Source organism: Anolis carolinensis, chromosome 4, assembly GCF_035594765.1.
Source record: "Anolis carolinensis isolate JA03-04 chromosome 4, rAnoCar3.1.pri, whole genome shotgun sequence".
Lineage (NCBI taxonomy): Eukaryota > Metazoa > Chordata > Lepidosauria > Squamata > Dactyloidae > Anolis > Anolis carolinensis.
The window spans coordinates 134,467,596-134,494,876 of NC_085844.1; the positions used below are offsets into that span (position 1 = coordinate 134,467,596).

Here is a 27,281-nt window from a genome sequence, read left to right on the forward strand (position 1 = left end):
GTCCAGGTGGGAAGGGAGGTGGGCGTCCTCGGGAACCGCGGCGCCGCCGAGTGATGCGGCCCCAGGGAGGAGCCAGGGCGGCAGGCAGCAGCAGTTCCGGGCTGGCCGGCCTCGCAGTCTCTGGGCGCCGATCCCCAAGGAAGAGCCCCGGAGGAGGAGGAGCAGCAGGAGGAGGAGGAGGAGGATGCAGCCGCCCCCGCGCCAAGTAAGTCCCTTCCCCAGCCCTTGAGGGCAGTGGGCAGGCGCCAAGGGAGAGGGCAGGTAACCCGAACAGAGCGGGGATGGGGAACCGAGCAGTGCCGCCTTCTTGTCCCTTCCGACGCAGGGGAGAGAGAGAGCTTCCCCCGCTGGCATCCCAGCAGAATCTGCTTCCTTCGCCCCTTGGCTCCCTTTCCAAGTTTCTCGAGAAACTTAGGGAGTAAGTGCCTTCCTGGATGACTCACTGTGCTAGGTGGGGGCTTCTTCCCCTTTTCCCTTTCTCTCCCGAGAAATCTTCACGTGAGCCCAGATATATAGGGGTGTAAAAGAGGGATACAAATCAAACCCTAACTGAAAATAAACCAGCGCTGTCGAGGCTTGCCAAACAGGCTGGTTTTCTTTTGCTGCTGTTGTTGTTGTGGATGACAGCTGTCTGCAGAGTTCACCAGGCTGTTCAGAAAACTTTCGCAAGTGTCATATTTTGGCCACACACGCACACAATGAGCAGAGATTGGAGGCCCTTTCCACCACAGTTTAAGGCCTCTTCCACACTGGATTATATGGCAGTGTGGACTCAGGTAATCCAGTTCAAAGCAGATATTGTGGATTAGGTAAAGGTTTTCCCCTGACGTTAAATCCAGTCATGTCTGACTCTGGGGGTTGGTGCTCATCTCCATTTCTAGGCCGAAGAGACGGCGTTGTCCTTAGACACCTCCAAGCAGGCCTGTAGCGAGGGGGTGGTTTTAGGGGTTCAACCCCCCCCCCCCGAAATTTTTCAGGTTATAAAAAAACCTGGTTTACTCATGAATTTTAACTGGTTAACCAAATCCCCATGCTAAGTCTATGAGATGCAAAACATTAAGAGTCCCTCCAGGCACTATCTCAAGCAGATATTGACAGGTTTGTAGCTGGGAGAGGTGTGTGCTAGGGGTTCAACCCCCCCCCCCCGAAATTTTCAAAACCCCTCCCGAATTTTTTTTCTGGCTACGGCCCTGCCTCCAAGGTCATGTGGCCGGCATGACTGCATGTAACGCCATTACCTTCCCACCAGAGCAGTACCTATTGATCTACTCACATTGGCATGTTTTCAAACTGCTAGTTTGGCAGAAGCTGGAGCTAACAGCGGGAGCTCACTCCGCTCCCGGGATTTGAACCTGCGACCTTTCGGTCTGCAACTTCAGCAGCTCAATGCTTTAACACACTTCGCCACCGGGGTTCCTTGTGGATTATCTGCCTAGATATTCTGGGTTATATGACCATGTAGAAGCAGTGGACTAGATTGTTGTATGGTCGGAGGCTATCACTGGGGTGTTGTGTGGTTTCCGGGCTGTATGGCCACGTTCTAGCACAGCCGTGGGCAAACTTGGGCCCTCCAGGTGTTTTGGACTTCAACTCCCACAATTCCTAACAGCCTACCGGCTGTTAGGAATTGTGGGAGATGAAGTCCAAAACACCTGGAGGGCCAAAGTTTGCCCATGCCTGTTCAAGCAGCATTTTCTCCAGATGTTTAACTTGCATCTGTGTGTGGACTGTTCAGAGGATCTTATGTCAATTTTTGTTATTATGGGTGTATTGTTATTATGTTCAAGCATTGAACATCTGCCTTTTATGTTTGGAATCTCCAGGGAGATAGGGCAGAATATTATTATTATTATTATTTTACTATTATTATTCTGAAGATGCCAGACACAGATGCACAAAACTTCAGGAGAAAATGCTGCTAGAACACAGCCATACAGCCCAGAAACCACACAACACCCCATTATTATTATTATTATTCATATTTATTTGAGTCTAATGCACCATCAAATCTAATGTACACCTCCGTTTTCAAAATCCTGAAACCCAAAACAGTATTTCCAATGTAATGCACAGCGGCAAAAAGTGCACTCTTTGTAATTTGGTCAAAAAGGTGTGCATTACAGTTACTGCACACTTAGGATTTCTTCTTTAAAAACAAAAGTGTTAGTGCACCAAAGCTTCCAGCGATGGAAAAGAAAACCTTGGGGTGCATTTATGATGTAGGATGAGTCCACTTTAACTGTTTTGGTTCAATGCTATGGCATTTTACAAGATCTTGAGTTTTTTTGGCCAAATAACGCTGATGCCTCACCACACTACAAATCCCAGGATTACATAGCATTGAGTCATAACCATTAAATAAGAGATGACATTCCTTAAATAGGAGCTGCAGGTGCTTCCCTTTTTGCTTTGGTTCAGCACTAAGCTTAACGTATTACTCAAATCTAATGCACACCCTAATTTTGGAGAGGCCATTTAGCCAAAAAAAGGTGAGCATTATATTCAAGTAAATACGGTATTGTTCATTATACTCTGCTTTTTCTCTCCACAAAAGAGACTCAAAGCAGCTAGGAGACTGCCATGGTGACCACTTCTGACAAGATATTCTATGGTTCTAAGTAGGCAGGAGAAGCCTCCGGTAGCGAAGTGTGTTAAAGCGCTGAGCTGCTGAACTTGCAGACCGAAAGGTCCCAGGTTCAAATCCTGGGAGCGGAGTGAACGCCCACTGTTAGCTCCAGCTTCTGTCAACCTAGCAGTTCAAAAACATGCAAATGTGAGTAGATCAATAGGTACCGCTCGGTGGGAAGGTAATGGCGTTCCATGCAGTCATGCCGGCCACATGACCTTGGCGGTGTCTACAGACAACGCCGGCTCATTGGCTTAGAAATGGAGATGAGCACCAACCCCCAGAGTCAGACATGACTGGACTTAACATCAGGGGAAAGCTTTACCTTACTAAGTAGGCAGCATGGATTCCTTGGCCATGTTGTTGATGGGAGATGCAGTGACAAACATCTGCACCATCCCTTGCTGTTACTGCCCAGAGCCTCAAAATTATTATTAGTATCCATCCTTCTGGGATGCCTCACGGGAATGGGTCTTGGAGATATTGTTCTGCAATGGCTCTGGTCCTTCCTGGAGGGTCGCTCCCAGAAGGTGTTGCTGGGGGGCTCCTGCTCAGCCTCACAGTCATTGTCTTGTGGGATCCCACAGGGCTCAGTATTGTCCCCCATGTTGTTTAACATCTACATGAAGCCGTTGGGAGAGATTATCCAGAGTTTTGGAATTCAATATCATCTGTATGCAAATGATGTTCAACTCTATTACTCCTCTCCACCTGCCACTAAGGAGGCTGTTCAAATCCTAAACTTGCAGCTGTGAGGGTCTGGATGAGAGCAAAGAAATTGAAACAGAATCCAGACAAGACAGAGGTCCTCCTGGTCAGTCGTAAGGCCGAACAGGGTATAGAGTTGCAGCCTGTGCCTGTCAGGGTTACACTCCCCCTGAAGTCACCGGTTTGCAGCTTGGGCATTTTCCTGGAACCCTAGGTTTGGGTGGTGGCTAGGGGAGCATTTGCACAATTAAAACTTGTGTACCAGTTGCGCCCATACCTTGGGAAGTCAGACTTGGCCACGGTAGTCCACACTCTTGTTACAACCCGAATAGATTACTGCAACACTGTCTACATGGGGTTGCCTTTGAAGACTGTTCAGAAGCTTCAAGTGGTCTAACAGGCAGCAGCCAGGCTCCTTACTGGAGCGGTGTACAGGGAGCATACAACTCCCCTGTTACGTCAGCCAGTCAAAGTGCTGGCTTTAGCCTATAAAGTCCTAAACGGTTCCGGCCCAGGTTACCTGTCCAAACGTATCTCCCTCTATGAACTATTGCAGAGATTAAGATCTTCTGCTCTCAGTCCCACCTCCTTTGCAGGCACAGTAGGTGAGGACAAGAGATAGGGCCTTCTCAGTGGTGTCCCCTCAGCTATGGAACTCCCCCCCGTGTTATTCTATCAGCTCCTTCCTTTCTAGCCTTCAGAAAGAAAATTAAAACATGGCTATGGGACCAAGCTTTTGGGGAATAACTGCAGTGCAATAGATGAATGTAGAATATGTGCAATGACAACTGGAATTGCCCTGGATTACAACCTTGGGTTATGTGGTTTAAGAATTGATGTAATTGTTTTTAGATGCCTTAATTCTCTGGTTTTGAATGTAGATGTTTACCAATTTTATGTTATTTTAAGGCATTGAATTGTTGCCAATATGGGAGGCCGCTCTGAGCCCCCCTCGGGGTTAAGAAAGGCGGGGTACAAATATGGTAAATAAATAGTATTTTGAAGGTTGTGTGGGTGTCCGGAGAAAGGCAACCAAAATGGTCAAAGGTTTTGAAACCACATTCCGTGAGGAACGACTGAAAGAGCTGCCATTTCTTTTCTCTAAGGAGAAGAGAAAAATAAGAGGGGACACGATAGCCATGTTTAAATGTCGAACAAGGGGGGTCACATTGAGATGTGGAGCAAGCCGGTTTTCTGCTGCTCTGGAGCAGCAGAAAACATTATGATATAATGGAGCTAAGAGTTCAGCCTAACATTAGAAAGAATATCCTGACAAAATAGCTGTTCAGCAGTGGAATATGTTGCCCGGGAGCTTGGTGGAGTCACCTTCTCAGGAGGTTTTGAATCAGAGAGTGGCTGGCCATCAATCAGGAGTGCTTTTATTGTGCTTTCCCTGTATGGCAAGGGGTTGGACAGTATGGCCCTTGTGGTCTCTTCCAATACAGTAGAGTCTCACTTATCCAAGCTAAATGGGCCGGCAGAAGCTTGGATAAGCGAATATCTTGGATAATAAGGAGAGATTAAGGAAAAGCCTATTAAACATCAAATTAGGTTATGATTTTACAAATTAAGCACCAAAACTTCATGTTATACAACAAATTTGACAAAAAAATTAGTTCAATACGCAGTAATATTATGTTGTAATTACTATATTTACGAATTTAGCACCAAAATATCACGATATATTGAAAACATTGACTACAAAAATGGCTTGGATTATCCAGAGGCTTGGATAAGCGAGGCTTGGATAAGTGAGACTCTACTGTACTAGGATTCTATGTGTTCAAATCACATGGCCCACATAATTTTGTAATCTGTCCACTAGCCCCTTGTACAGAAGCCAGGCAAAGAATCCCAGTGCCTCTTTTGAAGTTTATAGCTGCCCAAGTATGAACCAAAGAAACTCCTGATCTTCTGTTCTGTCCTTGGCTGCTATTGCTCTTAGGCACCTGAGAGCAATGCCTGTCTTATCAATGTCTATCTCAGCTTTCTAATCTCCTGAAGATGATGATTGCTGCTCTCTGTGACCTGTCCATCTCAGTGCTCTTCCCACTGGGATAAAGTGCAGCAGTGGGCTCCTTTTTTATGCTGCTCTTTGGGGGACCCTTAGTGCGGCTTCCTGTCAAACTGTAGAAAAAGGCAGTGCCATGACTCAGTGCCAAACCTGTTTTCTTTGCAGGTTAAATTGACCCAGGAGGTGAAGGTACATTTAGCAGAACAATTCTCCAGCCTGCAGAATAAGCAACAGAGGGAACAGGAGCTCCTTGAGGACATCAGGTAACAAACTGTGGGAGAAGACCAGAATTTGGAGCAGGAAAGGCAGAGAAGGGCTGTGTCATATTTCACTGTGTGTCTGAGGGCTACCGTTTCTTGTTAAACAGGAGATTGGGTTTGTTGGGCAAAAGACAATGACGTGCCTGTTGCGAACTCCAGGAACGGAAGCCAGTTGGCAGAGATGCCTCCTGGCTGCTCATTTGTGGACTGCCCAAGTCCTATATGCCACAACTTCCACAAGTCTTGTTTCCTTTTCAAAAGGCTTGCCATTTCTGGAGAATCTAAAGGATGCTGATGAAATTGGTACAGTCAGGCAGTGTGAGCACTCTGATCATGCAGGCAGTTATGGTCAAAATAGGTTCTGTAGGTTTGTTCTTAAATTGAATTTGTATCTAAGTCCAAACAGGTACTTTTTTAGCTTTGGATTTCATAGGGAAGGGTTAACTCCCCTGTGGTGTTTTCTTTGTTGCCTGTGACCCTGTTCAGAAGATTTCACCTCACTTTTTGTCCCTACGACAATTGGATTCTGAGTCAACCACTACACATATGCCATATCTCATAAAGGTATAGCAGAGGAAACTATACCCGTTCAGGCCTAGGTGGTGGGGTTAAGTGTTCGTAAAATGTTCATTATTTTGTAGTCTTTTCACACTCTATGTTGTTAATTATTTAATTTAAAAATGAATTTTATTAAAAAAAAGTTGGTTTTTGAAAAAAATGGGTTAATAATATTATAATAGGTAAAGGTAAAGGTTTCCCCTGACATTAAGTCCAGTCGTGACCGACTCTGGGGGTTGGTGCTCATCTCCATTTCTAAGCCGAAGAGCCGGCATTGTCCATAGACATCTCCAAGGTCATGTGGCCAGCATGACTGCATGGAGCGCCGTTACATTCCCACCGGAGCGGTACCTATTGATCTACTCACATTTGCATGTTTTCGAACTGCTTGGTTGGCAGGAGCTGGGGCTAACAGCGGGCACTCATTCCGCTCCCGGAATTTGAACCTGGGACCTTTTGGTTCAGCAGCTCAGTGCTTTAACACACTGTGCCAGCAGGGCCCCCTAATATTATAATAATAAAACTTTATTTATACCCAGCTCCAGCTCCCTAAGGACTCGGGGTAGCTTACACTGGGACAAGCCCAAAACAGTATTACATCAATAAAAACAGTAACACAATAAAATTACAGTATAATAACACATCTTACAAAAGTTAAAATAACTTAAAACATAGGCAGTAATCCCAATCCGGTTGTCATGAAAACAAGGATTGGTGATAAAGTTTCAGCAGAGATACTCTTTTCCCCATTAAAACTCTTACATGAGTGAATTTCCCTTCCTAGTAGTAGATTTTCTATCACTTCCTATTGTCTCAGGGACAGGAAATGAGATTAAGTCTTTCTAATGAGGATATAGACAGCAGTAAAAATCTAACAGTAATAATATAATCTATATCCATAATAAAAGTGAAAACCCATATGTGTGTATGTGGCACAGGTGTCTGTTCACACAGACAGCCTCCAGCCTCCACAAATAGACTATAGTTCCCCGTCCTGAGAAGCCACCAAGTCACTCTTTTCCACTGACATTGCGGTTACAGTGAGCTCCATGAACATGTAGCCCAACCCCTGCCAATGTCCTCCCCAAACACTACAGCCCACCACCCAAGGAACGCTTTCATTTGGGGACTATTTCATCCTAGATTTTGCATTGTCCTCCACCACAGGCAGGCATCCCAGAGTTCTCTATTGGTGTGAAATTTGCATGACCCCGCCTACTGCCCTTCCCTTTCAAATCTGTCTGCATAACAAACACAGCAGAACTGAGCAGCAACTAAACTTACTGGAGGAGTTTGAGGGGTTGACTGGTGGAAGTTGTAGTTCACCCTGCATCAAGTTAGAGCACTGTGACTCTTACTGGGGAATTTAGAGGAGTTGTAGTTCATCTACACCCAGAATGCTATGAACCCAAACAATGATGGGTCTGGACCAAACTTGCCATGCATCTCCGATATGCCGAGATTTGAATACTGGTAGGTTTTGAGGGGAATTAGCCCGAACATTTGGGAGTAGTAGGTACTCGGATTTATAGTTCACCTGCAATCGAACCCCACCGATGATGGACCAGGACCAAACTTGGCACACAGAGCCACCATAACCAATAGAACATATTGGACTACTTTGGGGGAAAGGGAGTTATAGTTCACCTGCATCCAGAGAAACAGTGACCCCCACCAACAATGGACCAGGACCAAACTTCACACAGAGAAGCCTCAAGACCAACTGAACATACTGCAGGGGTTTGTGGGAATGGGCCTTGATTCTGGGAGTTGTAGTTCACCTGTATCCAAAGACCACTCAACCCAGCCAACAATGGATCTGGACCAAACTTGGCACACAGACTCACATAGCCTACTGTGGATACTGACAGATGTTTTGGGACAATTGCCCCGGGAATCTGGGAGTTGTAGTAGTTCACCCCCATGCAGAGAGCACTGCAGCCAGGTGATGACCAGCCAACGACAGATCTGGACCACAATTGGTACACAGACCCAAAATGGCCAACTTTGAATACTGGCAGGGTTTGGGGAGGACTGACAATTCTGGGAATTATAGTTTACCCACTCCAAACTGAGAATACATAACATTCAAAGACAAATAATGCCTTTCTCAAATGACCCAGGCACCGCCGGGTCCCCAAGCTAGTATATAATAATAACAAAACTTTATATCTATTCCTCCCCATCTCCACAAAGGGACTCAGGCGGATTCCAACAAACATGGCATACATTCAATGCCTTCAAAAAACAAATACATTTTAGCATAAAGTCCCAACAATACCCCACATATGAATACAACGCTAAAAACCTAACATCAAATTAAACCTAATATCAGTGAATTGAGTACAACATCAATAACCTAAACCGGTATAATCAAACAGAATCAGACAAAAATTATATGGTGACATAAAATCTACCAGTGGCTCTTATTCCATACCATACTAGCCAAAACTTTAAAAAAATTGCATGGAGTTCTTTTTTAATTTCAACTTGGACAGATGTTTGTCTTAATATATTATTTATTTTTGCCTGTCCATGTAAATGCTTAAACATTTTCAAATAATGCAAAAGGCTCAGCACACGCTGCTAACTAATGCACCTGCTCTCAAGCCCACCTAACACTGCCTCTCTCCTGTCTGTATCTAGGCGTTGTATATAAGTAGGATGTTTGTAGCTCAGGGACTCCCTGTATTTAAATGCTAGCATCAATTTCTATCATCATCAGTTGATTTACACAGGGTTCAAAGTAAGGTCATTACTGTGCAAGGTAGTGACTAATGTGAAAGATTGCAACACCTGTGAGGCAAGCAACTATGCTCATTGCTGGTCTCTATCCAGCTAGGTTGAAATGATCCCAGCTGCTAGGTTCGCAGGAAATTTTTACTTAGTTTGAGCCTTTTTAGGAATCTTTCATTTCCCTCATGTATTGTGTCATTCTGCAAGTCTCTCTTGTTTAGAAAATCTCACAGTTTCCTAAGTCTATCTTCAAAGAGACGGCACAGTAGGCTTTTTAGCTTGCTCATTACAGACATTTTCTGGCTGATAATTACATATTATATTAAAGTTGCCTCCCCTGCAGGGAAAAGGGTAGGAGTAGTTGTGTTTTTTCTGAAACAGAGATCAAATGCCTCGAGCAGTGACAGCAGTGTATGGGATTTTTGTGGGATTCTACCACTGCTGAAGTCACAAGAAATCCAAGCAACTCTGCCCTATACACACACCCACATACCTACACACATCCCACACATGCACAAACATGCCAGATAAGAGAAAAGGGCAACTATTCAAGATTTCTCAAGCAAATATTTCTGTTTTTCTGAATTGCAAATTAGTAAGAGTAGTATAGAGTCTCACTTATCCAACATAAACGGGCCGGCAGAATGTTGGATAAGCGAATATGTTGGATAATAAGGAGGCATTAAGGAAAAGCCTATTAAACATCAAATTAGGTTATGATTTTACAAATGAAAAACCAAAACATCATGTTAGACAACAAATTTGGCAGAAAAAGTAGTTCAATACGCAGTAATGTTATGTAGTAATTTACTGTATTTATGAATTTAATACCAAAATATCACGATATATTGAAAACATTGACTACAAAAATGCATTGGATAATCCAGAATGTTGAATAAGTGAGTGTTGGATAAGTGAGACTCTACTGTGTGTATATATATATATATATATATATATACACACACACACACACACACAAACACACACACATATATACATATACATACATATGCATACACACACACACTATGTATGTATGTATACACACATACATACATGAGTGTGGTGTATGTATTTGTGTTTGTAGTTATACTACACACACACACACACACACGACTCAGTTGATTGTGGTCTGTTGTTATCTCTTTGCAGGTCCTACAGCAAACAGAGATCAGCTATTGAGAGGGAGTATGGACAGGTGAGACAATAAGTGTTCAAAGATGCCTGTTTGAAATATACTGTGTTTCATTGTATAACAGTCACACTTGTTTTGAGCAAAAAGAGAAGGGTGTAACTATTACATGAAGAAAAAAATATGCCAGTTTTATACGAATTCAATAACTTTTTATTAAACTAATGTTGCTCACCCATCCAGTCACCTGCTCGCCCACCTGCCTGCTGGCCAGCGTTTGAATCCATCACTCGCCCACCCCACTTCTTGCCCACCAACCTGCCCACCAACTCACCTGTCCACCACTTCACTAATTTGCACACCCACGTCCCCACACACCCATTCTCTCCCTCATCCATCTATTTCCCATTCACTTGCATGTTGAAGTGCTGAAAGTATCTGAGTGAGCAGATGAATGGGAGTGTGAGTGAGTGGGTGGGCACATGTGTGTGCAAGCAAATGAATGAGTGGGTGTGCAGGCAGATGGATGGGTGAGCAAGCGAGTGAGTAAAATGCCCTTGCTGAAAGGGCGTGGGCAACCAGATAAAGTAGGGCAGCAAGACACGTGGAAAGTAATAACCACTAGACAATTTGCAGCTGGGGAGCTGTCTAAATCAAGGATGCAATTATTATGCAAAAAATACTAAAACACCAATTTTGGCACCCCAAAAATGGGGGTACGGATATTCCACAGTGACAACTATGATGTGCTGAAATACAGTATTTTGTATTCTAAATGACATTATATTCATGGTGGAGAAAACTATTGCCTTACAGAAAACACAATGTGTAGCTGCCAGCCTTGGCCGTTCCATTCCTGCTGACCAACCCTGATTTAGGTTTCTAATTAACAAGTTATATCAGTTGGACAGTGGTAAGACCTGGTCCATTCTCTGTAGGCTAGCACCTTTCCCTGGCTAAAAGAAGTGACCCAGAGGGCATAGATAAGATATTGGAGCTGCCAGCCAGTGAACTTGAGGTCAGACATGGTAATCCTTTAATGCTCAAGACTTTAGCGAGGTACTCTAACAAGGCTTAGTTGAGCTTCTTCTTGAAGCCAGTGATCCTAAAGCAGCTTGCAGCTATTTATTAAGACTCTTTAAACCTGGAGCTCCAGTTCCTTATGATCAAAGTAAGCAAAGTCAGCCATGCCAGTGCAAGGTTTCTGTAAGTCAGGGGTACAATGTGTTGGAATACTACATGTAGTCTTTAAGCTAAGCAGTGGCACTGAGCATGGATTAGATTCCTACCTGTATTGTGTTTTGAAATGACCTTGTGAGCTACGCCTTGGGCTTTAGGAACACAGTGTGCTTCAATCTAACATGTCTAGAATGCAAAGCTTCCTTTGCAGCAGAGCTAAAAGAAACTTCTATTGACAGAATCCTAACCTTTAGTACTATTTATCTTGCTTGATTACAAATTCTTAGAATCATAGAATCATAGAATAGTAGAGTTGGAAGAGACCTCATGGGCCATCCAGTCCAACCCCCTGCCAAGAAGCAGGAAATCGCATTCAAAGCACCCCCGACAGATGGCCATCCAGCCTCTGCTTAAAAGCTTCCAAGGAAGGAGCCTCCACCACAGCCCGGGGGAGAGAGTTCCACTGTCGAACAGCTCTCACAGTTCTTCCTTGGTTGCATCTGGATGCTTTTTGTAGAAATAGATGGCTTTCCTTTGCTGTCCTTCCTGAGGCTTGGTCCCTTATCCCCTGTGGTTCCAAACTGATATTGTAAGGGTAATATTGTGGCACAGTGCATTAAAGCGCTGAGCTGCTGAACTTGCGGACCAAAAGGTCCCAGGTTCAAATCCCAGGAGCGGAATGAGCGTCTGCTATTAGCCCCAGCTCCTGCCAACCTAACAGTTCGAAAACATGCAAATGTGAGTAGATCAATAGGTACCACTCCGGCGGGAAGGTAACGGCGCTCCATGCAGTCATGTCGGCCACATGACCTTGGAGATGTCTATGGACAATGCCGGCTCTTCGGCTTAGAAATGGAGATGAGCACCAACCTCCAGAGTCGGTCACGACTGAACTTAACGTCAGGGGAAACCTTTACCTTTTTTTTTGAAGATATAAAGTGATAATTTTCTGTACTACAGTATATCACTCTTGTATGTTTGGCTTGCTGTCATCCTGTTCAATATCAACTTTCTGTTCCTCTTAGTTTTGATTCATAGGAATATTTTACTGCCCATCAAAACAGTTTTCATAGTAAAGGTAAAGCATTTCCCCTGACATTAAGTCTAGTCGTGTCCAACTCTGGGAATTGGTACTCATCTCCATTTCTAAGCCAAAGAGTAGTACCTATTGATCTACTCACATTTGCATATTTTCGAAATGCTAGGTTGGCAAAATCTGGGGCTAATAGCGGGAGCGCACCCCGCTCCCCGGATTCGAACCACCGACTTTTCTGTCAGCAAGTTCAGCAGCTCAGCAGTTTAATCTGCTGTGCCACTGGGGGCCCCAACAGTTTTCATAGTAATCTCTATTTTATTGGTAAAGATTTTTCATTATAATAACAAAATCATTAAGAAAATTAAGGAGAAACTATTAAAAGTACAAATATTTTGCCACATATACACACACTCCTTTGGGTGATACATAATTTCTAAGAAGTAAAGAGAGGCTGCTGGTGACTAAATAGTTTCCATGTTAGTACAATCATGGGCCTCAGCAAACTAATTGAAAATCCAGTCTTGCTATTAGTCAGGGAAGTAGGAAGGTGTGGAGCAAGGAAGGTGAGGATGAAAGAATGGAAGGTAGGTCTTTCATCATTAGCGTAATGGGTTAATATTATTTCACACACCATTGTGAACAGGAAATGGATAGCAATCTACTCATGTATCACAAATCAGAGCTACACAAACTTGTATTCTAGGGACATTTGTTTCTCAGGGAGCTCAGTTTTGTATCATTCCAGATTTTGTACTAGCACATTGAAATAAAGGAAAGGCTGTGTGTGTGTGTGTGTGTATGTTTTCTTCAAGGTAAGGTAATGGTAGTCATGCTTGCAGAGACCCTGGCAGACAGTGGGCAGGACTATTAAGTATTTATTATCCTTTAGTCCTATTCTTCCCTTAAAAATGGAAAATAGGCCATTACGGAAGAGACAGATTGTCTCCCATCCAAACATTTAGTTTCAGATACGCTGCCTAGTCTGGTCAAAGCTGTTAATGGAAAAGGAGATATCTAGGTATAGCAATGGAAAGAGGGCAAAGGAAAGCACTGTCTCCTCAGATGATAATTCTGCCTTCCAAAATAAGTTTTTCCTTCAGATATAGTGACTAATAATGCATCACTTTTGCCCCCATATTTTGGCTTGATATACCCTCTGCACATATGAGTTGGAACTCCAATGGTGTAGTCAAGGGAGTGGTCAGGGGCCAGCTGTGTGTTTGTGCTTCAGGTCTGCCTGGTAGCCATTTGGAGTGATGGGGTTCTTGGGAATGCAGAAGAAAATCCAATGAAATCCATGATGGTGTTATTAGTTATTCATTTCGAACTATATTGTAAAACTACTTGAATAGTAAACTAGGTTGGAAACATTTTTAAAAAAAAATCAACTATATGTTTATTTTCAGGCATTACAGAGGCTAGCAAGTCAGTTCCAGAAGAGAGAATGGCAGCGTGGTTGGAGTGTCACCAACGACTCCAGGTAGAAATTGCTTTTCTATGACCTGGGCTTATGGGAAAGAAGTCACTTCTGCCTTAGTGGCTCCAATTTTTTTTAAAGGAAAGCATTTGAAGAGATTTTAGGATAAGAAAAACTATGGATGTCTATTTCTGCTTATATTTTTTTCCCTGGAGAAATAGATACTGTGGTCAGTACATACTGAACCTAACTTAAGGAAGCAAGTTGATCTCCTTGTAATCTCATGAATCTATCACTGGTAACTGATGCTTTTAAGCCAGTGGTTCTCAACCTGTGGGTCCCCAGGTGTTTTGGTCTACAACTCCCAGAAATCCCAGACAATTTACCAGCTGTTAGGATTTCTGGGAGTTGAAGACCAAAACATCTGGGGACCCACAGGTTGAGAACCACTGCTTTAAGAGGCTATGTTTGATTAAACAGCAATATCACTGTCTTTAATTTCATTTCTGCTTTTTGTTATTGATGTATTCGGGAAGGTGTAGGTTTTTTGTTTTGTTTTGTTTTGTTTTGCCCTCATCTTAGAATGCAGTTGAGGCTGAAAAGAGTCTGTCTGCTTTCTTTGCCATCTTTTTCATTTGACATGTTCCTAAAATTTTGTAGAAAGTTTTTGAAATTAAATCATATCTTCTCTACCAGCATGTATGAGTCTGCTTGCCTGTGAATTTGGGTGCAGGAGGCAAGGGTCCACCAATTTTCTCTAAATATTATTTAGAGAGAAAAGCATGGAAGGTGAAGAATCCAAGGATAGGATGGAGAAGGTAAAAATGTACCGCAGTGTGTCCTAATATTGTCAGAAGGAGAAAACGTCCTTGCAAGAGTAATGGTCAGGCAAGAGGGAATGAAAACAGCAAGAGGGAAAGAGATCAGGAATAAATAAGGTAGCAGAGGCATGACTGGCAGAAAAAAAGCAGACAGACCTTGAAACAAGACCTGTTTGTTTCAAGAAACCATTTGCTTTTGTTGCCTTCAAGCTGTTATGGCTTCCTGGAATTCAGCCCATGTGGCGGCAGCAAGTTCCTAGAGCCTTTTGGGATGGTCTAAAGATAGACGGATTGATGCAATAGATAAAAGGGTTGGTGCAATAAAGCATAAGCAATGAGTTCAGATGGGTTTTTGTGGACAAAGCTGTTACGCCGAGAGCTCAGGAAGTGGTTTTACTGTTTCAAAGAGGCCACAGAGAGGAATCATCATAACAGTATATAAATAGTCATGCGATCTTTTAGGGACGCATCTGAAGCAGAAGGAAGCAGGCTGTGCTTCACTTAGCTAGTTTCTTCAAAGCAGCAATAGCTAAGAAAGGGGCTTCTGGAGAACAGTGTTTTATGAGTATCTCCTGAAAATTGCTTCAGATGTTAATGAGAGCTGATAATATTGTGTCCTTCTGCAATGTTTCTGCAGAAGCATCTTTGCAGCCTGGAAGAGCATGATGGATGGCACCACCTCGCTAGGTCATGCCAGGGTTGCTGCTTCAGAGACCTATCGTACTGTGAGCACAGAGGCAGTCAAAACATCTCGGCTGTCAAAAGAGCATTTGTTTAAAAAGGTACCATTGGGGTGAGACAGAGTCATTTGCATTGCGCTCATAAGCCTTCTAGAGGCTGGGAAACTATACAAGGAGTCCAGAGATGCATTGAATTGGCTAATCTTGAAGAGCAGCTCCTAACAAGGCAGGGAAGTGCACCTAAATCAATAATATAATATCCTTCATGCCTCCCCCCCCCCCACCCCCAGGGCATGGAACAATTGCTGAATATACAGGCTGAGCTGCAAGAGACAGTGAAGGAAGTCAGCAAAACCAAGAAGCATTACATACATATAGAACGGGCCAATGAAGTAACCAAGGAAAAGGCTGCTGATGTAGATGCCAGGTGAGCTTCCAATACTATGCTCCATAGGCAAGAGAATTTGGGAGTGCCATAGGACTAGAGTGGAGAGTTATCCTCCTCTCACAAGTTGACTGTTTTCCAGGGGCTTTCCCATGCTGAGGGCCTCTTTGTGGAAGTTAATCAACATTTTTTCCCCCCACAGGCTCAGGAAGAGTGATCACGGCATATTTCATACCAAAGCCAGCTTGCAGAAGCTCAGTGCCAAGGTCAGAGACTCAGTCTGCCAGCTATTGCAAAAAGATAAGTTGCGAAGGCCCAAGCTGGCAGGGTATTTGCAAGTGTGGGTTGTCGGACTGAGGAGGGACTTGTTAAACGTAGTGTGCATAGCTGTTTGTTCCTCTCATTGCAGTTCTCTGTGCAGATGGCAGAGAATTCACAACAGCTGGTGATGGCACGAAATGAGTACCTCTTGACTCTGGCAGCTGCTAGTGCCCATCTGGGACATTACTACCATGTGGAACTGCCAACTGTTTTCAAGGTAGAAACTCTCGTCTTAGGATGTACATAATCCCTCACACTTTCCAGGCTATGCTTAGAATCACAGAGGTGAAAAGACCCGCCTATGCTATTGAATCCAACCTCTGCTCAATGCATCCAGCATCTTTTTGATGGCACCCAGAGAACGAGATCTCAACACCACTCTAGGTTATTTGTTCCACTGCTGAATTGCCCTTACCATCAAGATGTTTTTTTTAAATATTTAGCCAAAATCTATCCTCCTGTAACTTAAAACCTTTAGACCTGATATTACCCTCTGGGGCAGTCGAGAACAAATGTGCATCTTCCTCTTCTCAACAGCTCTTTAGTTATTTAAAAAGTGCCACCATATCAATCCTCTGCCTTCTTTTCACCAGGGTGAATCTGTTCAACTTCTTCAACCCCATATATTTTTGCCTCCATCTTTATCATTGTTACCCTTCTCTGAGCTTGCTCCAGTTTATCTTTATTCATCTTAAGACAAGGCACCAAGAACTGAATGCAAGAACTGAATCCTGTCTTCCAATGTGTTAAGCTACTCTTCTCTGCTCTGTATCATCTGCACATTTGATCAGGATTCCCTCTGCCCCTTCATCTAAATCAGGGTTGGGAAACCTTTTCATGTTAAAAGGCTGTATTCAAATAAGGCCTCATTCAAAAAACTTTAAAATGTACACGGAAGTCTGCAATTGCAATTATTCTTCCTTCAGGATTTTCTTGGTCTTCTTTGACGTGATAAGCAGACAGTCAGTCTGGAGGAGGGTTTCATGAAAACTTATTTTATTCTTCGGAATTTTAAATACATTCATTCTAAATATAAAAGAAATATAAAATAAAAATATAAGAGATAAACAAAATGCATTGATAACAATAAAAGGATGTGTTCTGTACATTTGGATGCAATCAAAAGGCTGCACTTAAAAACCTAGAAAGCCACATATGCCTTAAGGGTTCCCCACCCCGATCTAAATAATCCATAACAACACTGAGTGTCAACCTCAAGACAGAACCATGCAGCACTTCGCTTAATATTGCCTTCCAATCTGAAATGATGCTGTCATTTCTTTGAGTATAGTTTTTCAACCAATTATGGATCCATCTGATGGTGTTTTCATCTATTCTACATTTAATCAGTTTACTAAACAAAATATCACAGAGGTCTTTATCAGATGCTTTGCTGAAATGGAGATAAACAACAACTACTACAACATTCCCATCATCCTCGGAACTAGTTTGGCAGAATTTTTTCTTGACAAACCAATGCTGACTCCTGTTTGTCACTGAATTGTCATCCAGATAGCTGCTAGCAGACTCTAGTATTTGTTTTCTGATATTGAAATTAGGCTGACTGATCTGTAGTTTCCTGAATCTTCTCTCTCTCTTTTGCCCTTTTTGAAGAAAAGGAAACTGTGTTTTTTTTTCCCATTTTTCTGGTGACTAAGCTGTCCTCCAAGATAGTCTAAAATGATAACAGGTGGATCAAAGAGTACATCAGCAAGATCCTTCAGTATCCTGGGATACAATTCATCTGGTCCTACAAAGCTCAATTAAGGGTAACTAGGTGAAGTCTGACTATCTCCTTACCAACTTGATTTGCAATTGATTCCCTTGTTAAGGTGTTTGCTGATGCATAGATGCAGACAATTCACAATGGGGTTCCACCTAGTATTTCTTTGAGCTTTATAAAATCAGCTTTTCTGAAATTCAAAATCTGTTTTGACTATACTCCTATTTGGCTTGTCCCACAATTGTAAATTCTAGCATTACATGGCCACTTCTCTTTAAGGTACCAACCACTTTGAATCCAGTGACTGACTTTTTACTCTTGGCTAGGATTAAGTCCAGGATTGCTGTTCTCCATGTTCCTTCTACCTTTTGAAAGACAGAATTATCTACAAAAGCAGTTCCCAAACTTTTTCAGTCATTGAACCCTTCAGAAGGCTTTTCCCCCCTAACTCTATCTCTGATTTTAACTAAGTATTGTGAATCCCGCCCCTTAGCTGCATACATTAATACACTGATCCTAATCAAAATTGTGTTTATGCATGTAACAATTGATTTTTATAAACATTTCTTCCCTGGTTGCATTGTTCTCCAAGGATACGAATATAAACAAAACAGGCAATATCACAAGTCCAGCGACATCTGAACTTTCATCTAATTGCATTGAAAATACTTAAAATTTTTCAGTTTCTTAATTAATGAGTTCATATTTGATATATGTGCTGTTGAAGCTTTCATGGCTGGAATCACTGGATTGCTGTGAGTTTTCCGGGCTGTATGGCTATGTTCCAGAAAGATTATCTCCTGATGTTTTGCCCACATCTGTGGCAGGCATCCTCAGAGGTTGTGAGGTCTGTTGGAAACTAGACAAGTGGGGTTTCTATATCTCTGGAATCTCCAGTGTGGGAGAAAGAACACTTGTCTATTTGAGGCAAGTGTGGATGTTGCAATTGGCAAGCTTGATTAGCATTGAAAAACCTTGCAACTTCAAAGCCTGGTTATTAGAACATTTTCATCATCTCCTCTCCAAGTAATTGATTAGTTCTTTCACACATGATTAGATGAAAAGCTCTGCAATTTTATGTTTTTGTCTTTTTATTGTTATAATACAAGTGCTATGCTATCTTCATCAAAACAGAGACAACCTTAATATATCATAAACATTTTATATTACTTTGTTCCATTTTTCTCCAGGTACTAGACGGGGACCTTTATGAACGACTCAGAGACCAGCTCACCTTGATTAACAAGACCGAATTAGAGGTCTGCCAAAGCACCCAAGAATTCTTTCAGATTCTTTATGATGAGTCTGCAAAGGTAATGAATACAACCACTGTGTGATTGTAAGATCAAAATGGTTTGCAAAGCTGCTATTTGCCATACTGTAGACAGGTGATTTGTATCTAGAAAACCTCAATCCTGAAAGTGGGTTAAGAAAGATACCTCCCCCTATACAACTGCTCTATGGAAAAGTTGGAGCCTTATAACTACTTGAAAACTGATGATGTTAAGTTGGGCGATATGATCATGAATTTTCTGTATCACCGTTCCTTCTGATTTTTACTTTCTAGCCTAGTATGTGTGGTGCCTTTTTTAGGACCTCATCAGAGGGAGGTTTTCCTCCATTTCTACACACCTCAAAGATAGAATCCGATAAATCCGACCAAATAATGCATGACCCATTCTGCCTCCACAGTGTGAAAGATGGGCTGGAATCAACACTAAAAATTGGTGTTTTTCCTAGGGGTGGGAAGTGATGGATTTGTCCTTTTATACTCGGTTTTGTGATGTTTCAGTGTGGATGTTCATGTGGGCAGTCTGCTAATGCCCCTCAGTGCTCCTTCTATCGCCATTAGTGGGTGCCACTGAAAGAAGTAGTTAAAAAGTGTCCTGGTTTCCTTGAGAATAAGGGTTTAAAGAGGACTGGCAGATCTCATTGAAAGAAGTGGTTTAAAAGTGTGCTGGTCTCCCGTTGTGATTGAAATGAAGCCAATGGTTGAGCTAGAAACAGGAGGAGGTAATCCTTTGTGATGGAAGTGAGTGAATTCTCCGTCTTCTGTAAAGATAGAACACGACGGAAAGCCATACAAAGAAGACAATTCCATCCTCTTTCCCCCCCTTGCAGGATGAAGTCCTTAGTGATGTTTGATTTCCTTGGGACATAATAGTTCCCAATACCCTTTGAAAATAAATGTTACTTAAAAAACAAATTGGAGTAGATGTAAGAAGAAAATAATTCCTTCTTGTTAGGCTTCTTTACTCAGGATCTCATCAGATGGCCTTTACAAAGACGGGGCAGCGAAGAAATTGTGGGGCGGCATCAAGGCTACGTTCCTTACCCTCATGGGTTGTTGTGGGTTGTGGTATCTTTTCCCATGATGTTTCCCCTCTGTTCACCACTTCCCCTTCGCCTCCTCTGGCTTTTTTCTATAAGGAGTCAGGTGTACACCCAACTTCTCTGGGCTCCGTTTCTCTGCGCTGCTGGCACAGAGCCCCACCAGACGTGTGTGGCTGTGTTAACTGTTACTATTGGAATTTCATATCCTTCCAGATGTATGCCAATCATCCATGCTAGTTGCAGCTGTGTGGGAGTTGCAAATCTGAAGATCCATCCAGCCACACAACAGTGTGTGCTAAAATACAACATGTAGGCATTAATGTTTGCCGTTGTATGTTGGAATCCGCCCTGAGTTCCCTTGGGAAGATAGGGCGGAATACAAAGAAAGTTGTTTATTATTATTATTATTATTATTATTATTATTATTATTATTATTATTATATGTAGTTTATTTATTTACTGTATTTATACTCTGCTCTTCTCACCCCGAAGGGGACTCAGAGTGGCTTACAAATTATGTCAAAAATTCAATGCTGCATCATACATACAACAATGAATATAACATCAAATTATAAAGCAGTTAAAACAAATAAGCAGTTAAAACATATAAATACAATAAAACAGATTAAAAACATACATAGTGCCAAGTCTTGATTTTCCATACTTCTTGATTTTCCCACAGTCATTATTCAAGCTGCCAGATTGAGATCAAGATCCATATTGCACTACTCCCCAAACACCTGTGTACAAAGCCACGTCTTTAGCTTTTTTCCTGAAAACCAGGAGGGATGGGGCCAGTTTGGTGTTACTGGGGAGGGAGTTCCACAGCTGAGGGATCACCACTAAGAGGGCCCTGTCTCTCATCCCCACCAATCGCACTTGCGAAGGGGGTGGGACTGAGAGCAGGGCCTCCCCAGACGATCTTAAGGCTCTAGTTTCATAGATTAGGGAAGAAGAGGACATCCACAAAAATATTTGACAGAAAAATTCCAATTATATTGAAATAATTACTAATTATAGTGAAGAAATTGGGAAAAGGGAAGGGGTGTGGATTTGGCATCTCTGGTATGCTTTTGAATACTCCAGATTGAGACACAACTTACAAGAGAGTGTGTATGTTTGGAATATATTGATCACAGATGTTGTGGCCAAATACAGAGGAACTGTGAACTGAAACAACTTGTCACTAACACAGATACTTTGCAAATGTTTAGAAGGGATTGAGGGGAATCACAGTTAATGTCATTCCCATGGGCTGTTGTTTTGATGGTGTTGCCATTGTTCAGCTTCTTGAAGACATTGGTAATGTTTGTTCATTTGCACATGGGGCATTCTTAGTAGGTGAATTCCTGAAAGAGTGCAGTTATTATTGTGCTCAGAAAGGAGGACCAAAGATTGGGCTGGGGAACACAGAGAGAGAATTAAAACATGGACATATTATAGTGATATACAGGAACCACATAATTCTTGTAGGGTTATAGTAAACAGTTTAATAAAAATGTGCTAACTTAAAAATCTGACAAAAATAAATGGTTTTCTGTGATCTATATAGTTTGCTCTTCTTATGTTTGTTTTTTAAACTAAAAGTAAAGTGAAATTTTAGTGTTTCGAGCCTTGTCCCCCCACCCAAATTTCTCAGGTCACATATTGGAAATGAGCTCTTTAATCTTATTTTCTTCATCAGAAGTAGATGTTTACAGCATTTTCTAAAAATGTGACTTGGCAGCACAGCTTGGTCATGTGGATTAAAGAACACAGGGAAGCAAGAATGTTTGAGCCAATGCTGCATCGAAAGCAAAGAGAAGCATTTTTGTAGTGCCGTTTGTTTGTTTATGTATCGTGTGAGAAGCAAATTGAGAATACAGTTATAATGTATTTAAAAACACAAACAAATTTAAAAATTTGGCATTATACTAGATTTCCTTTGACCAGAAGCTGCCCACTTTGAGTGCCTCTGGTGTCACTGTGAGAAGGTCCTCCATTGTGTGTGTGGTAGGGCTCTGGTTGCATTGTAATAAGTGGTCTGTGGTGCAATGTCTTCTCATTTGAGAGGCATCTCTCCCATTCCTCTCCTTAACTTTTCTTCCTCTTTCTGCTTATTCATACAGGTGTGCCAAGAGGAGAATCTCCGCCTCTTCCTGCAGGAGAACAATACTGCTTTCACAGCAATGACTATACCATCCTTCCAGCCAGCAGGAGCTGATCAGGTGGTAAGGAAGATGATAGTGGTGCTTCCCTCACCCATCATGGAGACGGAGTGGTGTCTTCTAACAGAGTTTTTAAAATCATCTTCCTTTCCAGACATCTCTTCTGCATACAAATGGCAGTGATGCTGGTGACATTGGGCTGGAGAAGGAAGCACGCCGCTGGGCTGCTCGGGCAGCTAAAGATTATAAAATTCAAACTGTCAGTGAAGGGGTAAGCACCCAGGCAGGAATATGACTGTGAATTCAGAGCTAACTCTTTCACACATTAGCTACATACAAGTCCATCCCTCCTCGTCCCCTTTAACTAAAGACTGTAGCCCTCTGTTAGTGTATTACATGCAGTTTCAAATTACACTTCTACTTTTAAGCATTCATCTTCTATCAAGCAAGACCTGAAACTGATAAGTTTGTCTCACAAAAGTGATAAACATGCTCCCATCTTTCTTTAAAAATTAGTCATAGATTTGTCTTTCATCAGCATTGTGAATTTGTCAATTTCAGACAGTTCGTGTATCTTCACCAACCATTTATTTTGTGAAGGAATACATTTTCTTTTCATTGTAGAACATAACCAAGGCCAGCTGAATAAAATCCCACATTATCTGCTTTGAACTGGTATATATGGCAGTGTGGACTCCAATAATCCAGTTTGAAGGGATTGTGGGGTTTTCTGCCTTGATATTTTGGGTTATATGGCTGTCTGGAAGGGCCCAAAGTCTCTCAGTTGTAATCAGACACTGTAAAACTCCCTATATTCCCTGCGGTTATTTACACACACACCATTCCCAAAAGGTTGAAGTCGGGCTTCCTCTGGAAGTTATCTTTTAAGCCAAGCTTGTCTAAAAGGAAGGAGAGTTTGTTTATACTGGGTATGGGCAATTATATGTGAGCCAGAACCATTCCTTGTTTTTATTTCTAACTCTTTTGTCAACTATATTGTCATAAGCTTTTTCCAGAACTTCCATCCAGATGGTATTTCACTCTGTTTAGTTATTTAAAATACAGTCGAGTCTCACTTATCCAAGCCTCGCTTATCCAAGTTTCTGGATTATCCAAGCCATTTTTGTAATCAATGTTTCCAATATATCATGATATTTTTGTGCTAAATTCGTAAATACAGTAATTACAACATAACATTACTGTGTATTGAACTGCTTTTTCTGTCAAATTTGTTGTAAAACATGATGTTTTGGTGCTTAATTTGTAAAATCATAACCTAATTTGATGTTTAATAGGCTTTTCCTTAATCCCTCCTTATTATCTAAGATATTCGCTTATCCAAGGTTCTGCTGGCCCGTTTGGATAAGTGAGACTCTACTGTACATGTTAAGATTTGTTGCAAACTGGAAGTTCATTCCCTCCTCCTCCAGAAACTGATGGGTTTATTAATTTTTTGGAAAATGTCTTCCCACTTTCAAGTAGAAGAAATGCTCACAGCAAATCTAGGCTTCTCTTCTAGTATCATGTGAGTAGTGAGTGACCGTGTTGTTTGGGTTGATTTCATTTTCCCTGTGGGGTTTTATAGATTCTACAGAGAATGGAAACCAGGAGGCAACAGGTCCCTGAGGCAGAGATGACTGGCATGGAAAAAAGGATGGAGGAAGTAAGAGAGAACATAAGGAAGGCAGTGGTAAGTATGACTGTACACTTCTGTACGCCTACTAATTGGTCTGTTGCACTTGTTTGTTTTACATATATTCATTACACCATGGATGTCCTTGATGGGCTATTTGCCATTCTCTACCACTTCTCTGCATATGTGCTTTCTGATGCTCTTTCTGCTTTGACTGAAAATATTGCAGAAATAGGGGAACTCCATAATAATCAGGAGGTTGCCCCATCTGTTTTTCAGTATTTTGTGAATGTTCATACCCTCATGCATTGTGCAAGTTCAAGTTTCAGGAAGATGTGAAATTGTAGGCGGGCACTTAGTCACCCATGGTGAGATCTGAGGGTGGGTGAAGTTTCTCAACTTTTTGTCTCTGCCTTGCATGTGATGAATCCCGATCTGGAATGCATTTCTATTCTTGTACAGTAGGAACAATGGATATGAGTTATGCTGTAGAAATAAAAAGTTAATGGGTGGAAGGGACTTGAAAGCAATCCCTGACCTACTTTTCTCGGCACAGTACACATATAGAATGTAGGAGTAGCTGAGATACGCTTTCACGTCCAGATTCTACCTGTTTTACAAACAAATGACTTCATTAAAACCTGGCTCATATTGTATAAACATTACTTTGGGTGTAACCAAAGAAACTAACATCCAGTGGGGTTTGGTTATGCCCCCACCCCAGATGCTTCTCAGTTAAAATACAAAAAATAGAAAGCCAAATAGAGCAGCAGTTCTCAAAATGTGCTCTGCAGAGCCCTTGGAACTCTGCAAAGCATACTAAGGGGCTCCGTGATTGCCTCCTCCTCCTGCCACCTTCGCTACCCAAAGCCTTTTCCCTTCAGCCCCCTTACCCCAAAAAGACATTTTCCTTGTTTTCCTCACCCCAAAACCCCTTTTTCCTCGCTTCCATTGTCCCCAAAAGCCTTTTCCCTTACTTCCTTCACCCTCAAAAGCCTTTTTTCCCTCACCTCCCTCGCCATCCAGATCCTTTTCACCTTTGCCTTGCCTTGCTTGCTTCCAGAACTCCATTTCCCTCCCACCGTTCAGGGGATGCTTTGATTGTGCTTTTCCTGCATGGCAGAAGGGGGTTGGACAGGGTGGCCACTGGGATTGCACCTATTATTGTTACTGTTACTATTACTGTTAATTTATTATTGTTATTATTATTATTATTATTGACACAACGACATTGTATGACACAGCAAACAAGATAGATATGCTGGATTTCATGTCACAAAATCACAAGTCGAATACTTCCCAAGTGTTTAGGACTGTGTGATGTATTTTCGGATGATGTGTGCAGATCCCGTAGGGTGGCCTTTTACAGTTGGCAGATTGTAATTTTGTCAATGTCTGTTGTTTCCAAATGCCGGCTGAGATCTTTTGGCACGACACCCAATGTGCCGATCACCACCGGGACCACCTATACTGGTTTATACCAGAGCCTTTGCAGTTCGATCTTGAGGTCCTGATATTATTGTTGTTGTTGTTGTTGTTGTTGTTGTTATTATTATTATTGCAATGGCTGGGTGGCCATCTGTTGGGGGTGTTTTGATTGTGCTTTTACTGCATGACAGAAGCAGGTTGGACTAGAAGGCCCCTGGGGTCTTCCATGGAAATACTATTAAGTGTATGTCAGTCAAAAAGTTTGCCTATGCCTGGTGTTTGTATGTATGTATGTATGTATGTATGTATGTATGCATGCGTATATACCCTGTTTCCCCAAAAATAAGACATCCCCTGAAAATAACATCTAGTAGAGGTTTTGCTGAATTGTCAAATATAAGGCCTCCCCCAAAGTAAGACCTAGCAAAGTATTTGTTGGGAAGCATGCCCGCCAAACAGAACACCAGAGCATGCAGGATTGGTCAATGTACGTACCATAGATTGTTGTACATGGAAATAATGGTAGTAACAAGAAATTATTGATAGGATTCACAGTTTGTCTGGTTATGCTGGTTTGTGATGACAAATACTGTACAGTATATAATAAATGTTCATTTTTTTGTTCAACGATTAATGTGAATTCTTCTTCATGGAAAAATAAGACATCCCTGAAAATAAGACCTAACGCATATTTGGGAGCAAAAATTAGTATAAGACTCTGTCTTGTTTTCGGGGAAACACGGTATATATATCGCACGCACACACTCACATTTTATATTATATAATATATAAACTTTTGGGGGGCTCCATGAGAAACTTTTGTTTTGAAAAGGGCTCAGCTAAAAAAAATGAGAACCCCTGAAATAGAGGGATACAATGTATTGGTGCATCAATTAACACTGGTGGTCTAGATTTTTTAATATCAAATATTGTTGATGGGGAATAAGCTCTTTTTCAAGATTTATGGTAGTTGAAAAGATAGTATCATTCATGGTACTGAATTGCATTTCTAGATTATACTTTTTGTTAGAAGCAGTTGCTTCCTTAATTAAAGACCAGCATTACCATTGTTCTTCACCTTTTCTATTCCATTTGTGGTGAGATTTGGCAGTTATTTGAGGAAGCAATTGCTGTTTGATTGCTTGGCTAACAAGACAGCCACTGCTCCCTTTCCAGGTCAGCAAAGTGAAGGCTGAGGCTCGATTGACTCTACTGCGGGAGGCAGGCCTGGATGTAGACACCTGGCTGGCAAGTGCCATGGGGCAAGTGCTGGATGAAATGGAGCAAGAGCGACGGCTTAGTGAAGCTCGCAGATCTGAGCAGGGGTCAACGCCTACAGTAAGTATTGTCTCTCCTCATCTATTTTGACAGAGATCACACCACCAAAGAAACTCAGATCTATGGAATAAATGATCCACACACACCTTCATTTGGACTCCTCCTACCAGTACAGATACCCCTGAAAGTCATCTGGATGTCGGAACTTGGAAATCTTTGATCTGTAAGTGCTTGTGCTAGTATTAGTTCAAGAGAGGAAAAGCCCACATGACTGTTTCCACTACCTTCACAGTTTTGCAGTCTGGATTTCCACATTCTGACAAATAACTATATCTATAGACATAATAAAAGTGAAAATCTGTATGTGTGTATGTGGCGGAGCTGTCCACTTACACTTCACAAACAGCTACAACCCACAGTGTTGAGGAGCCACCAAAAGCACTCCCTCCATTGACATTTCAGTTATAGCAAGCACGATGAACATATAGCCCAACCCCTGCCAATGTCCCCCCAAACACTACAGCCCACCACTCAAGAAATGCTTTCGTTCAGGGACAGTTTCATCCTAGATTTTAAGTGTTTACTCCACCACAGGCAGGCACCCCAGTGTTCTTTACTCCCTCAATTGGTGTGGAATTTATATAACCCTGCCCACCACCTCTCCCTTAACCCTTTCCTATTCTTTTCAACTCTGCCTGCATAACAAACAGAACAGAACTGAGCAGCAACTAAACATACTGGTGGAGTTTGGGGGATTGACTCCACATGATGGAAGTTGTAGTTCACCCTGCATCAAGTCAGAGCACTGCGACCCCCACTGACAATGGACCTGGACCACATTTAGAACACAGAACCCAACAAAAAA

At 42.1% G+C, this 27,281-nt stretch overlaps 1 protein-coding gene across 4 annotated transcripts in view; it reads left to right on the top strand.

Moving 5' to 3' along the window:
• fchsd1 (FCH and double SH3 domains 1) overlaps window positions 1-27,281 on the top strand; it is a 36,729-nt gene continuing 9,448 nt past the window's right edge. The window contains exons 1-13 of one of the 4 annotated variants that reach the window (XM_062977841.1): window positions 1-205; window positions 5,514-5,611; window positions 10,055-10,100; window positions 13,656-13,729; window positions 15,125-15,269; window positions 15,458-15,594; window positions 15,755-15,818; window positions 15,962-16,090; window positions 18,787-18,909; window positions 22,039-22,140; window positions 22,232-22,348; window positions 23,663-23,767; window positions 26,315-26,476. In XM_062977841.1, coding sequence (XP_062833911.1) covers window positions 185-205; window positions 5,514-5,611; window positions 10,055-10,100; window positions 13,656-13,729; window positions 15,125-15,269; window positions 15,458-15,594; window positions 15,755-15,818; window positions 15,962-16,090; window positions 18,787-18,909; window positions 22,039-22,140; window positions 22,232-22,348; window positions 23,663-23,767; window positions 26,315-26,476 — 1,323 coding nt within the window. In that variant the 5' untranslated portion in view covers window positions 1-184. Of the gene's footprint in view, window positions 206-5,513; window positions 5,612-10,054; window positions 10,101-13,655; window positions 13,730-15,124; window positions 15,270-15,457; window positions 15,595-15,754; window positions 15,819-15,961; window positions 16,091-18,786; window positions 18,910-22,038; window positions 22,141-22,231; window positions 22,349-23,662; window positions 23,768-26,314; window positions 26,477-27,281 lie in introns of those variants that run through there. The other 3 variants (XM_008109001.2, XM_062977839.1, XM_062977840.1) reach the window with 3 other exon arrangements.